The sequence below is a fragment of the Onychostoma macrolepis genome, chromosome 07, assembly GCF_012432095.1.
Source record: "Onychostoma macrolepis isolate SWU-2019 chromosome 07, ASM1243209v1, whole genome shotgun sequence".
NCBI classification, from domain to species: domain Eukaryota; kingdom Metazoa; phylum Chordata; class Actinopteri; order Cypriniformes; family Cyprinidae; genus Onychostoma; species Onychostoma macrolepis.
This window is the reverse complement of record NC_081161.1, coordinates 1641870-1657376: the sequence shown is the minus strand read 5'-3', so window position 1 is coordinate 1657376 and position 15507 is coordinate 1641870. Positions and strand designations below refer to the sequence as shown.

The following is a 15507-nucleotide window of genomic DNA, read 5'->3' as shown; positions in this document are numbered from 1 at the left end:
CTAAGAGATATAAACTAAAGGGAAATGTAAAAATGCCCCCTTTTTATGTTAAGAGAAGTTACAACAGATGATTTAAACACATTTCTGAAATCATTTGCATTATTTATTAATATTGTCAAAGAACAACCAAGTGCAAGTTTCCATTTTCAAAACTGGAAAGCAATCTAAAAAAAAAAAATAGTAATAATGAACAAACACAAAATATGTGCATATAAAGCATCTTAGAACTAAACAAAAAACAAAACATGTTTCCAGTTGGTCATCCAAAAAAACAAAAACAAAAAACAGACAACGCAGAAGTAAACACACTAGAAAACATTGGCAAATGGAGCCATCCAAAATTAAAGAATTTGACCTCCTTGACTGGGCCCATCTGTGTCATCATGGCAATCTTGCAAGCCTTTATTGGATACACACACAAAAAAAAAACACTGTTGACTCAGTAACAGAATGCTGATTTTACAATAGTGTTTTAATAGCAATAGCACATTAATACTGAATGGGGAAAAATGGACTGGAACTACCAGTGCATTAAACAGTTTGGTAACTCTAAGGCCTTAATTGTTAACATTAATTAATGTATTAACTAACATGAACTGCATTATTTAAGCTTTTTTAATGTTACAGTCATTCACTGTTTGTTCATGTTAGTTCACAGTGCATTAACTAATGTTAACAAATACAACTTTTGATTTGAATAATGCATTAGGGAGCGTCACAATTAGAGATCGACCGATATATCGATTTACCGATATTTATCCATTTTTCCATAATCGGATATCGGTTTTGTAATATCGGATTCACCAATAAACGCCGAGGGGAGATGAGACAACAACAACGGCGTGCAGGTACTTGATTTGCTGTAGTTAGTAAACTATTTAATATTACAGTCATTAATGCACAAATTAGATGTATTACATAAATGCCTGATATGTAGTTTATGCAACTTGGCTCTATAAGAAATACGATAAATAAGATACTCTGTCAAGCCCTGTCCCTATAAAGATGTAACTTTGCGTGAAATAACACAGCCATGAATTAGCGCATGTTGGAAATAAAAGCACAGAATTGAATTCTCTCTCTGTGGTCTATTAGTCTCGTGAAGTCGGAGTCACGTAGATAATCCGTCAAGTCCTCTCCCAATAAAGACGTAACTTTGCATGAATTAAATAATACAGCCATGAATGATTGCATGTTGGAAATAAAAACATTGAATTTAATTCTCTCTCTGTTGTCTATATGCTCATCATTAGTCTTGTGAAGCCGCTTCATATTGCAGTTCACTCAGCTGGTTGATGCTCAAAAAATGCTCAGCACGGCCACTGCATGTAACTTTTAACAAGATTCACTTTTTTGAAGCACCCTAAATTGTATTAACACTTACTATATAACCATTATTTTGTTTATAAACATCTAAATTAATACAACTCTATGGAAATTCTCTGCAATCGATCGCAGTTTGAGTATAGTTCTGTGTAAATGCAAAGATAAACCGCACTGTCAGCAGCATCATTTAGAATGACAAAAAATATAGCATGCCAGTTGAGAAATGCAATAAAATACAATGCTTGTTATATTCCAATATTCCAGAGAATAGTATTCAGTGAATTAACATTATCCAGTGAATTATTCTTCACTCTTTAGCCTATTTAACAGCTTATAAACCTACTAAAACTGTAGTTAAAAATGAAGTTGATATGACTCTTGTCCTTTATTTATTTTCTCCATTTGAAAACATTATACATTCTACATTTATTTTGCTTACTGCTAATATTAGTGTTGCTGCTAAAGCTTTTTATAAATAAAATGTTTTTTATTGTTGTAATACGAAGATTAAATTTAACATGACAGGGCTCTAGACTGCGACCAAAATGGTAAAATTTGACGTGGTCGCATTTGTACGAGTGCATGATCTGCGCTGCTCCAAAGTGTCTGCTTCATACAGCGCGTGCTGCCAGCCGCAGCACATTGTAGCAGGAGTCAGATCTCACTGATCACGTGAAGAGAGGTGCTTTCAGCGAGCGCTTCATGGTAGAGCCTGGTTTATACCGCGGCCGCGGGACGGAGTGCAACGGAGGATTTTGTTTCAAACTAAAGTAAAAGACCTCAGAATTTGCTAAACATTCTGTAATATACTTGGTCTATAATACAGCATTATGCCATGCCTCATCTTATTCGTGTTTGTTAATAACTGTTATGTAAGCTAGTTTGTCATTGTCAATGTACTGTTTTATTGTTGTTGAGCTTTTTAATTAAGAATAACAATGAATCCATCTTTTGTTTTAGTCTTAAAAAGTGAAAGGTGTATAGATATAAGCAGACAATTATCTGTTCTTGTAGAATGTGACACCAAGATCGCGAATTTGAAAGTGAACGAGAATATTTCAGGCAAGAAAAACAAACAAAATAACGATTTTATTCCACTATTCATTTTCGGCTGCTTAGTTCTATGTTTAGTTCAAGTAATTTCACATAGTGTAACCGCGCAGCGCATCACACACATGACCAGTGTCGGCCAATAGTGAGCCTGCACGGTAACGTAGAACCCGCAGTTACACTACGTGAACTTGATTGAACCAAGTAGCCGAAAATGAATAGTGGAATAAAGTTGTTGTTTTTGTTTGTTTTTTGCGCATGAAAATTATTCTCATCGCTTGATAAACTTATGGTTGAGTCACTGTTGTCACTTGGACTATTTTAACGATGTTTTCAATACGCTTTTCTGGGCGGGCAAGTTTCAATCCCTTAGAAGCCTGGGAGGAGTGATTCAGCTCTCAGATTTCATCATAAATATCTTAATTTGTGTTCAAGATGGACGGAAGTCTTACGGGTTGGAACAACATGAGTAATTACTTACAGAATTTTCATTTTTGGGTGAACTAACCCTTTAACTAATGTTAAAGTTTTACCAATGTTTTAATGTATACCTTGCAGCCAATCAGAATAAAGTATTCAGACAGACCATGCTATACACATATAGCAAAAACACAATGTAACTGACTTACAGGTGTCTTGGGACCTCCTCCGTTTCTCCCTTTCTCTTCTCCCTCCGTCTCGGTCACTTGACAGATGAAGCCATTTTTTAATAAATGTTTCAATTTCTTGATCGGTGGCCGCAGCTGTAAGTCTATTGTTTCTGACAGTTCCTAAAAATATATAACATTGTAAATGCAAGGATGGATTAGACAACTTTTGAAAATCTTAGCAGACAAGCAGTAGCCAAGTGCATACTTTGCCAGTGCCACTGTAAAGAACATTTTGGCCACGGACAAGGACACTCTTTGTTTCCAGATGCCCAAAATGCACAAGTTTAACCTTTTTTTTTAGCAAACCAGGGTGACTAGGAACATGGAATTGTATAGCTATGATTTCTTGTTTCAGAGGAGTTTAAATATGAGGAAACACAAAGGCCAAATTCCCTTAATCATCCATCACTAGGGATGTCAACGATTAATCGACGATCGATTAATTGTCGATAATACATTTAATCGATACAACTTATCAATCATCGATTAAGCAGGTCTTCATGCACGTGCGTGCTGCTCAACCGCAAAACATGTATAGCGAGCACGCCGGAGTTATGTTTGGGACCATTTTACACCTTAATCATGCATTTTGCACTCAATTATGTCACAGAACTTTTGCTGTGTTACTGTAACAATGAGCTCTCAAACACACCAAACCAACAATTACTAAAAAGACAAACAAAAACTGATTTTGCACGGGCACTTTGCCATCATTTGTAGTAACCTATTTACAAACTGTTTGCTCAAGCGTAGCATTTTCTCGATGTTTAGCATACTAAAAACACAAACAAAAACTGATTTTGCACGGGCATTTTGCACTAGTATTAAACAAAGATAAACAATAGATAAAAAAAGATAAACAATTAAATAAAGATACACATTATATAGGCCTAGTGCTTTAATTTCAGGAGGGTCAACTAACATTACTGTTCAGGTATGGTCTAAAAATTAATTATAATAAAGTAATCAAATATAAAATAACACTGCATAGTTTATCATAGATAGATTAATGCTTATTAAAGCTGAAGTTATTTATTCAAGAGCTGTGAGTGATTTTCTCTTTGCCTTTTGTTGTGATATTCGCAGTAATGGCACAATCGACAGCATGTTTAATAGAACAACCTCATTTTTATTTGATAAAATTTAATATTCTGACTGTTTGAGTTTTGTTAAAATGAACCATTGGTCATCCAGTGTCATGCAATTAGATCATGATAACTACAGATAAAACCAGGCATAGCCCTATAGCACCTAACTATCGTGGCAAAATGTAACTTTATGGTTTCTATGGTATTTGTATGAAAAACAGTAGCCTAAATACATTATTAAATACAGTAATTATATTCCATTAGTCCTTTAATACATTGTCTACATTAATAATATAATACAATTCAATATGTATATCCCACATTTCATTGTGCAGTTAATATTACTAGGCTAACGTTACAGTAAATCCATGGTAAATGATGGGACTTTGTAGACGGAAAAGCCTTCTAACTGCCTCGTTGCACACAGTGTTTCTCCTGTTTGTCAGCACTGTTTCATGTGCCTTTAAACTGGTTTAAATCACTGAGACATTGGTGTTCTTCGCTGAATTCATGCGCTCCTCACTGGATCTCACAGCTGTTTAGTGGTCGTGTGATCAAGACCATTCAGCAAGTAAACACATCTGATCTGATAAACGCTGCGATGCAGTTTGGACTTGAGCCGAGCGGATACATGTTCAGTGTGGCGCGAGGTTCAAATGAGTTTTGTTCCGCTTCTGGCGCATAAACATTATCAAACATTTATCAAACTCTTGATATTGTTTTATTGAGAAAAATTATATTGCGATAATTTTCATTATTGTTTTATCGCCCAGACCTAACTGTAAAGTATACTTCTTTAGTAAGGGATGCATCAGGAAATACGGATTGCCTGTTGCATCAGTTTCTTATTGTATGAGAGCTCCATGTGTGGAGATGGACAGCTATGTTTGGGATTGTTTCCACAATAAAGCTTTTAGTGATAAACTGCTGGCTGTCATACCCGTGCAAGTATGCATTTAAGTGTTTACTTTTTTTAATCAACCTTTTTTAATAATTACGTAATTTGAGTAAATATGCATCAAGCATGCAAGAAATAGAGAATGGACTTATTAGACTGAAGATGCAATGTACTGTAACACTTACCAGTAATGACATCTTTCAGCTGCAGTTTGTGGAAAGCTGTTTTGCCATTGATGCCACGCCAGTTAAGTTGTTTGCCATGGGAGTTGGTAATACAGTGCCCCATAACCCGCCAAACGCTATCCTTAACATCAACTCCTCCAATGAAGCTCAATGCAGTAATCTAAAAAAGATCATTTAAAAAAACATGGATAAATGTTTTATATAAACACTACTCACAGTTACCTAATTCAGAATAAAATAAAAAAAATACATTATATCACTTCACGCTTAGTTGGCATTTAGAACAAGTCTCTTTGTTGGATACTTGCTTTCTTAACCTGTTATCTACTGTAGGACTGTCACTCTATCACTGATGCAGTTCCATATTCAACTGACAACATGAAGTTGCAGTGTCCTTGAGGTTTAAACACAAGATTTTAAACTATAGTAAAACAAAACAAAAATGCTGCAAGTCTAATACCGCAATGATCCCCAGTTTAAAATATCAATTTTAGTTTTCCATGGTCCAATAAAGTGGAATATTAATATATTGTCTGATTAAAGTTTAGTCAAACTGAATATATGTCAGAGTAGTTTATGCAATATGCTGGTGAGGCAAAGTGTTAGTTACCATTTTTTTTGAGGTCAGCCTCTTCCCTCAGACGTTTTTCCAGAGCCAGCAGGGAGGTAAGATCTTTCAGTGGCAGTAAGTCTCTGTCGATGGGATCCTGCCCATGAGCAGGTTCGCCCATTTTCTGCATGTTCATCAGAATGACTTTGAGTTGATCCATCATCATTTCCTGATTTGTAAGAATTCTATGCAGAAGAGCTAAAAATAAAGACAAACATGTGATTTACGTAATTTTGACAGATAATAAATTGTATTTACCTGTGAAAACAAATCTAGAAAGAGACATGAGTATTTATTTAATAAATCACTTACGAGCAAGACCACTTAAAGTAACTGTTCCTGACTGTTGTGCTTCAGAATTTCCCATAGACCGACTGGGTTCGGGGCTTTTTTCAGCACGCCGGGGCTCAGGACTTGTCACAGAGTGTCTGGGCTCAGGACTTGTCATATGCTTTGGGGTTTCAAGCTTTTGAACCCTTCTCTTTATTGCAGACTCAATTGCAAAGTTTGGTCCTGTTATCTTTGGGGCTGGAGGCAACAATCCTTTTTGTTTGACCAAATCTTCGTCGTCGCTCTCAAAGTGAATGTTTGGTCTTGTCAGGGGGCACAGAAAATAAAATCAAAATTTATTTTAATCAATTTCACAGATCAGTCTCAGTCTAGTCTGGTAGTGTCTCAAATTTCTGCTGTTCCTGTTCCTCCCTGCCTGCCCTGTTTCTCGCTTCTGTCACCACTATCTCCTAGTTGCCCAACTGTTTCTCTTAAGGATCGTCAATGCTTTGTGTTCCTGCCCTTATCTGCCCAGCTGTACGCTTTTTTAAAATTTAAGCTTGTATTTAAGGCCAATGTCCAGGGTTTCCCTAAGCATATATAACAAGCATATTACCCCCCAACCAGTCTAAACATTTGCAGAAATGTTAATGCACTAACAAATCTAAGATCAGATTCAATCTCTTTTAGTAGTGACACAATGTCATCATGGTCAGAGTTTGAGGCCGAACATGTAATAATGTTAGTCGAACGATTTGGGAAAATAATCTAAATGTGTTTTTTATTTTTATTTTATTTATTTACTTTTTTTTACTAATAATGCGATTTAATATACTAGATTGTTAAGCTCTTTATCTTCTGTATTATTCAACAAAGACAAGCAATAAATCATTGTATTATGGCTGGGAACTGGGAATCTTTAGTCACCTCATGATCATGATTGAGTCACCTCAAAAAATGTTTTTGATGGAATTACATACTGTATGTATTTATAAGAACTTTTTTTATAAAATAATTACACTTTAAAAAATAAGTTTTACACTTTAAATTACACTTTTAAATTGTAGCTTATATAAACAAATATAGCTTCAAAACATAAACATAAAAGCAAGTAAATATTAAAGAGGAACAAAAACATATTACAAGCAATAAACACCATTTTTTATGCCTACAGCAATAGTAGTAGAATGGCAGTTTAATACTTACAGCCTTTTTCGCTTTTTCTTTGGAATGTCATCCACATCTTCTTCCTCTGCTGTTTGAAGGTCAGTTTGTGTTTCCGCTTGAGGAAGTTTTAGACGAGCAGCTTTGTAGGTTGCTGTAAAGAAATATCATTAGATTTTTTTTCAAACTAGTGAAGCCTATTGGTAAATAATAATATGTGATATGCATACCAGCTTTATATAAAATTCGAACACAATATGCGTCCCACGTGTGTCCAGGTTGCTCCTCACTTCGTATGGCCTTTACTAATTCATCACGTCTGTATTGAGCTGGCCATTGACATATTTCCTTTTCAACCCAAAGTGCTGGTACCACTTCAACTTCTTGGGTTTCTAGAAACTCTACAATGTAAAACATGACCTAGAACAGAAAGAGGCATAAAGTAACTAACATTAAGAGTATGCACTTATAACTTTTGCACTTTTTTAATTTAAACAAATGAACATAATTAGAAGTCATTTTTTTATGATAATCATAATAAGGGCTTTAAAGGGTGAATGATGGTTTAAGTGCACATAAATGTCCTTATTAACACATGTTTCAGAACCAAGTTATTAGAAGTATAAATATGGTATACACACCTACTGAAATAACCCAAGGCAGGCTGGACTCTGTCACTGCTGTCTAAATGCCAATCTGCACATAAATTAATTCAATTTGAAAAAGATTGGACTATCTAAAATTCAGATTTAAAGACTACCAAAACACCACGCTATGAATGACATTTAGGATGGGTCTGCATGAAGAAGTGGAATGACAACAAATCCAACCTCCAAAGGCAACCGGACGCACTTCTGCATATTGGTATCTAATGTTAAGCACATCAGCTTTGGTGACAGATCTGACACAAAACAAATTCCCAAATCTGTGGACTCAATGGGATAATCAAAGAACTTTGCAATGTGTCTATATTCTTTGCAGACAATATATTCCTCACCTTCAAAGACAATTATATTCTGAACCAATAGTATCTTATTGTTCATCTTTATACATCTGTCCCTCTCTGATGTGTTGATGACAACCTCATCTATCGACAGTTCCTTAAATTGGGAGACCGCTCCTGTGAATCCTTCTGGAACAGGTCCATCTGAGTGCAGCATTTTCATTTTTTTGTGAGCTTTCCGGGTTTCCTCATCATTTAAACTTGTTGAATCAAGTTCTGAAATTCTGCGTATAACTTGCTGCAGTGGTGAGCTAGGTTTTCTAACCATTCCTTTAATTTTTTTTAAGTAGTTTTCAAAAGGAAACCCTGAAATTAAATCTAAGTGGCCATGCACCTTCACATCATCACTGAGATGAGTCAGACCATGTATGTTGTACACTAAAAAACAATGACCATAGAGTTCCCCAAAATGCTTAACAAATGATCTAAGTAGTGTGTTTGCAAAGTCATTTAACAGCAAACAATATGTTGGACTTGCCAAGATATATATGCCCACAGACAACAACATAAAATTTTGGTAAACCTCAGTAGTCAGCACATCCCTCAAAACTACTGGACCAGTGTAAAGTAAGAACTGCCTAAGTTCTGTTGCTTTCCATCGTAACCTTTCATCAAGTGCCCTTGGTCTTCTAGCAAATTCAGAGGGTATGTAACTCTTGAGAGCAAGCAGTTTGCCAGAAATGATAGACACTTGCCTGGATGAAATACGGTAACTCAACTTGCCGCGAGTTCCCATCCACAAATCAAGCAGACGACGCACCACGCCTAAGCACACTAAATGCATATAGTCATGTGGAAATCCACTAACCATGGGAACAGATGTTTCACAAAATGGGGAATGTTGTACATGGTGGTCTTCATCCTCTGCATTTGAAAAAGAAACATCGGTTCTTACCCTAGAATTAAGTTCTGGGAATGTCATGCGATTATTAATGTAAATGCCAGACTGTACACATTTATCACAGCCACTGTATCCATTGTGTGACTTAATACCCTTAATAAAAGCCCTCGCAGGAGCATCACAGATTACCGAGCACACAGTCAAGAAGAAGGTCTTTCCATTAACAACAAAACCAGTGCTCAAGGATTTCAACTCACAGACCAGATCCTTCAGATATTCTGACAAGGACTGAGGCTTCGATTTCCCACAGTAAAGAGCAATCAGCACAGGTTTTCTACTGTAAGCCTGGAGCATTCCTAAAATTGGCCAGAACTGTACACCTGAACTTTTAAAAATTGGAAGACCATCCATGTTTAATTGCAATTTGAAGCTGTGATGATTCCGGACAACTGATGTAAGCTTCTGAAATATGTGGCTGAACATTTTCTGTATACCAAAGTAATGGAATGATCCACTCGCCAAGGAAACAACACTATGTTGAGTCTGTGTTTTGAGTAATGTTCTTGCATCTTTTGGCAAAGATGGGTGATGGACTTTCATCACACTTTTGGCTTACATCCAGATGAGCCAGTGGTCACTTAGCCATATCTTTGCCAAACCTGGCCCAGATGTGTTTTAAGATAACTGGGCCACATTTGCAACATTATATGTGGGCCACTTTTGGCTCACATCCAGATGAGCCAGTGCCACTGTGCCATATCTTTGCCAAACCTGGCCCAGACTTGTTTTAAGATAACTGGGCCACATTTTTAGGATTATATGTGGGCCACTTTTGGCTCTCACCCAGATGAGCCAGTGGTCACTGAGCCATACCTTTGCCAAACCTGGCCCAGATGTTTAATAAGATAATTGGGCCACATTTTCAGGATTATATGTGGGCCACTTTTGGCTCACATCCAGATGAGCCAGTTGTCACTCAGCCATATATTTGCCAAACCTGGCCCAGATGTGTTTTGAGATAACTGGGCCACATTCTCAGGATTATATGTGGGCCACTTTTGGCTCACATCCAGATGAGCCAGTGATCACTATGCCATATATTTGCCAAAACTGGCCAAGATATGTTTTAAGATAACTGGGCCATATTTGCATAAATATATGTGGGCCACTTTTGGCTCACATCCAGATGAGCCAGTGGTCACTGAGCTATATCTTTGCCAAACCTGGCCCAGATATGTTTTGAGATAACTGGGCCACATTTGCAACATTATATGCGGGCCACTTTTGGCTTACATCCAGATGAGCCAGTGGTCACTGAGCTATATCTTTGCCAAACCTGGCCCAGATATGTTTTGAGATAACTGGGCCACATTTGCAACATTGTATGTGGGCCACTTTTGGCTCACATCCAGATGAGCCAGTGGTCACTGAGCTATATCTTTGCCAAACCTGGCCCAGATATGTTTTAGATAACTGGGCCACATTTGCAACATTATATGCGGGCCACTTTTGGCTTACATCCAGATGAGCCAGTGGTCACTGAGCTATATCTTTGCCAAACCTGGCCCAGATGTGTTTTAAGATAACTGGGCCACATTTGCAACATTATATGTGGGCCACTTTTGGCTCACATCCAGGTGAGCCAGTGGTCACTGAGCTATATCTTTGCCAAACCTGGCCCAGATGTGTTTTAAGATAACTGGGCCACATTTTCAGGATTATATGTGGGCCACTTTTGGCTCACATCCAGGTGAGCCAGTGGTCACTTAGACATATCTTTGCCAAACCTGGCCCAGATGTGTTTTAAGATAACTGGGCCACATTTGCAACATTGTATGTGGGCCACTTTTGGCTCACATCCAGATGAGCCAGTGCCACTGTGCCATATCTTCGCCAAACCTGGCCCAGATATGTTTTAAGATAACTGGGCCACATTTGCTGAAACATATGTGGGCCATATTTGGTTTACATCCAGATTAGTCATTGTCAATTGTGCCACGTTTTTGCCATAGGTGGCCCACATTTGGTTTGTCATATTTGGGCCATGTTTATTATCTATCATATGGGCCACATTAGGCTCAGATTCAGATTACACATTGCCATAAGTGCCACATCTTTGCCTAAAATGGCCCAGATGTGATTTACATTTTTTGGGCCATATTTGCCATTTTACATGTGGGCCACTTCAGGCTCAGACACATTTGGTCCGGGCCACAAGAAGGCCACCAGTGCCGCATCATTGCCTGAAGTGGCCCACATCCGTCTGCTATCTGGGGTACGTAACAGAATCGCAGACCAATACAGTAAATTATTTTAAGCTGCGTTTTTCTTTCTGTTTATTTTTTTGTATTGTGTTTTTCCGTCCTCTCCCGGAATGGATCTACCTGCCGTCCAACTCCTATGCCTGAAGCAGTTGGACCGTTCGCTGGAGGACCATACTAGGGACTATCTCGATCTGGCGTGCCTTACACACTTCCCGGACCGCTCGCTCTGCGTCTTCTACACCACCAGCCTGAGCGAGCAGTGTAAGGCACGCCTACCAGCGAACGGTCCCAAAGAGGATTTCACCGCTTGCGTGGAGTGGGTGCTGGAGAATAATGGACTGTATTTCTCCGTCTGCCCTGCCGAGGATGACTCCAGCCCCACTCCCGAACCAGAGACCAGCCAGCCGTCACCCCTATCTACGGAGATACTGCCTGAGCCCACTTCAGACGGAGAGCCTGAGCCCACTACGACTGAGCCTCTACCATCTACTGACCAAGTGCGTGAGCAGGCAACATCGTCTGTCGTCGAGGGAGTTTTGGTGGTGCTCGAGGGCTTGGAGGGAAGCCCCGTCCACACTCCTACGACTGAGGGTGTAGGCATCATGTAGTGCTGCATCAGGTCTCTGGAAAATATGAAGAGGAACTGAAGGAAATATTTCTGACAGACCTTATTGACTGGTGGGGAGAAGTACAAACCTGTGTCCCTGAATCTCCTGTGTCTCCGCTGGTTCCGTCCAGCCCTGAATCTCCTATGTCTCTGTTGGTTCCGTCCAGCCCTGAATCTCCTGTGTCTCCGCTGGTCCCATCCAGCCCTGAACCTCCTGTGTTCCCTCCCAGCCTCCCTCACCCGCCTCCTCTCAAGCCAGTCAGCTCCTCGCCTCCAACACCGCTGATGCCTGTCAGTCCCGCAGCTCACCCTCTGTCAGCGCCTGCCATGCGCTCCTCTCCGCCGCCTCGGGACTTCCAGTCCTCAGCTCCGCCCAGAGGTGCGGATCCCCTGCCTCCACTCCCAGCCTCCGAGTCCTTGACTACACCTCGGCCCTCCGACCCATTGGCTCCACCTCGGCTCCTAGCTCCCTCGGCTCCACCGGTGCCAGTCATCCCACTGGCTCCACCGGGCTCCCTCGTCCCTCCGGCTCCGCCTTGGTCAGTCGTCGACCATCCGCCACCTCAGGACTCCACTCCTCTGGCTTTGCCTCGTCACTCCATCCCTCCGGCTCTGTCAGGCTCCTCCTTCCCTCCGGCTCCACCTGCGTCCTCAGTCGCACCGGCTCCACCGCGGTCTTCCGGATCCCCGCCTCCACCTCAGTCGCCAGAGCCTTCAGCTCCGCCTTGGCCCTCCGGATCCTCAGTTCCGCCCCGGCTCTCCGTCTGCCCCGTTCCACCTGGGTCTCCTTCTCCAGCAGCGCAGTCTCCGTCAGTCGGCCCCCTGGTGTCGTCGGTCCATCCTCCACCATGGCTCCTCCCACCGTCGACACCGTCGACGCCGCCGTGGGCCGCCATCCTGGCTGGCCTCTGGATAACAACCTGGCTTCTCCTGCTTCAGGCTCCTCCCTGGCTCCTCCCACCTCCACTCCCCTGGACTGACTTCTGGTTTTGCCCCTTTCCCATTACCTGCCCTCCTCTTGCTCCTCGCCCACCTCCAGAACCCCCACCCTCCCTCCTCTGTTGGACTGTCTTTGTCGGCGCGGGGACGCGCCGTTCCGGGAGGGGGCGTTATGTCACATGTTTGACCTAGTTTCTTCTGTTCCCTCTTTTGTTAATTAGCCCCACACCTGTTTCTGTTCTCCCTTGATTACTTTGATTATATAAGCCTGTGTTCTCCCTTCACTGTTTGTCTGCGATTGAGTTTACCACAAGTGTTTTGCTGGAAATCTTCTGTGAATGTTTATTAAAAGACTTTATTTTCTCTACTCCTCGTTGTGTAACACTTTACAATAAGGTTCATTAGTTAAACATTAGTTAATGTATTAACTAACATGAACTAACCATGAGCAATACATTTGTTACTGTATTTACTAATCTTCGCTAACGTTAGTTAATAAAAATACAGATGTTCATTGTTAGTTCATGTTAGTTCACAGTGCATTAACTAATGTTAAAAAGATTTTAATAATGTATTAGTAAATGTTGAAATTAACATTAACAAAGATTAATAAACGCTGTATAAGTGCAGTTTATTATTAGTTAATGTTAACTAATGTAGTTAACTAATGAACCTTATTTCAAAGTGTTACCAAAATTTTATTTCCATCTCTGTTGCAACAGTTTTGGAAGTGTCTAAAATGACTGTATCCCATATGTACGAGTCATTGGCGCACAAAGCTCATCTGATAATACAAATTTAGCTACACATAATATTCATTCAAATACACATTAAAAAGTCATCATTCTTGACTGGTCTATTGTTCTCCCATATGCTAATATATCAGCTAAGTTTCTTTTTCTAGATTCCTGTGTTTGAATTTGTGTTTGAAGTTGTATAACTTGTAATTGAAATTGAAATTATAATAATGCATATAAGTTGTCTTTGTGGTAAACAGCCGTGAGTCATGAGCAGACTGAAACTGCGTCCCATGATAGCACACGAATATCACGGAGACGTAAATTTGATGCCTGCATTTACATACGTCTGCAAGACGCATTGTTTTAAAGTGTTTGCTCATCTGCAATACATCTATGGGACGTTTCCTATCAGATGTCAAATAAACGTTTCTTAGATGTCTTTAAGAAGTTTATGATTTAGAATGTATGTAGGTTTTATATACATTCTAAATTATAAACATCTTAAAGACATCTAAGAAACGTCTATTTGACATCTCATAGGAAACGTCCCATAGACATATTGCAGATGAGCAAACACTTGCAGGCTGTATCTTACAGACGTCTGTCTATATTTGTACAGAGCAGATGCTTTCCAGATTAAGTGATCTTTATCAGACATCTTGCAGATGTGCGTGTGCTATCTGTAATTTATTTTTTTATTTTTTTTATCTGTAATCTTTTTTTTTTTTTTTTTTTTATAAATTTGCAAAGATTTCAAACAAACTCCTTTAATGTTGTTATTATGAGGTATTGTTGGTAGAATTTCGAGGAAATTAATGAGTTTAATCCATTTTGGAATAAGGATGTAACATCAAATGTGGAAAAAATGAAGCACTGTGAATATTTTCCGGATGCACAGCAACACTGATTGTGCAAAAATAAATAAATATCCTCATGACTTTAGCACGTGCATAAAGCAGTGCATAAAATATGACCACAGTCTTCTAACTTTTATTTTCAGATAAACTGGGCTTGCCTTTGCTTTAACAGTGATTACATTTCATACAGTTTTCAATTTGTTTGTGTGTGCAGTACATCGGTTGCCATAATTATATACAGGTGCTGGTCATATAATTAGAATATCATCAAAAAGTTGATTTATTTCACTAATTCCATTCAAAAAGTGAAACTTGTATATTATATTCATTCATTACACACAGACTGATATATTTCAAATGTTTATTTCTTTTAATTTTGATGATTAGAGCTTACAGCTCATGAAAGTCAAAAATCAGTATCTCAAAATATTAGAATATTTACATTTGAGTTTGAATAAATGACCATCCCTACAGTATAAATTCTGGGAATCTCTTGTTCTTTGAAACCACAATAATGGAGAAGACTGCTGACTTGACAATGATCCAGAAGACGAACATTGACACCCTCCACAAAGAAGGTGACACAAAGGTCATTACTGAAAGGTGTGGCTGTTTACAGAGTGCTGTATCAAAGCATATTAAATGCAAAGTTGACTGGAAGGAAGAATTTGGGTAGGAAAAGGTGCACAAGCAACAGGGATGACCGCAAGCTTGAGAATACAGTCAAGCAAAGCTGATTCAAACACTTGGGAGAGCTTCACAAGGAGAGAACTGAAGCTGGAGTCAGTGCATCAAGAGTCACCACGCTCAGACGTCTTCAGGAAAAGGGCTACCAAGCCACTTCTGAACCAGAGACAACGTCAGAAGCATCTTAACTGGGCTGTGGAGAAAAAGAACTGGACTGTTGCTCAGTGGTCCAAAGTCCTCTTTTCAGATGAAAGTAAATTTTGCATTTTATTTGGAAATCAAGGTCCCAGAGTCTGAAGGAAGAGTGGAGAGGCACAGAATCCATGTT

The 15507-nt window shown here is 39.4% G+C and overlaps 1 protein-coding gene across 1 annotated transcript; it reads right to left on the bottom strand.

The window, feature by feature from the left end:
- Positions 1-5799: 5799 nt before the first annotated feature.
- LOC131543437 (uncharacterized) lies at positions 5800-9656 on the bottom strand. The gene is made up of 5 exons (XM_058780759.1): positions 7883-9656; positions 7472-7661; positions 7284-7395; positions 6120-6400; positions 5800-6005 (listed from the first exon to the last, which is right to left on the bottom strand). Exons 2-5 carry the CDS (start codon positions 7656-7658, stop codon positions 5800-5802), a joined length of 786 nt encoding a protein of 261 aa, XP_058636742.1. The 5' UTR covers positions 7659-7661; positions 7883-9656.
- Between the last annotated feature and the right edge of the window lie 5851 nt (positions 9657-15507).

What these genes read in the sequence shown, in the direction of transcription:
- LOC131543437 (XM_058780759.1), bottom strand. Translation starts at nt 7,658, where the DNA reads ATGTTTTACATTGTAGAGTTTCTAGAAACCCAAGAAGTTGAAGTGGTA. An exon ending in TCGAATTTTATATAAAGCTG is followed by an intron (nt 7,396 to 7,471) that starts GTATGCATATCA and finishes ATTTCTTTACAG; the next exon opens with CAACCTACAAAGCTGCTCGT. An exon ending in TACTTTAAGTGGTCTTGCTC is followed by an intron (nt 6,006 to 6,119) that starts GTAAGTGATTTA and finishes CTTTATTTTTAG; the next exon opens with CTCTTCTGCATAGAATTCTT.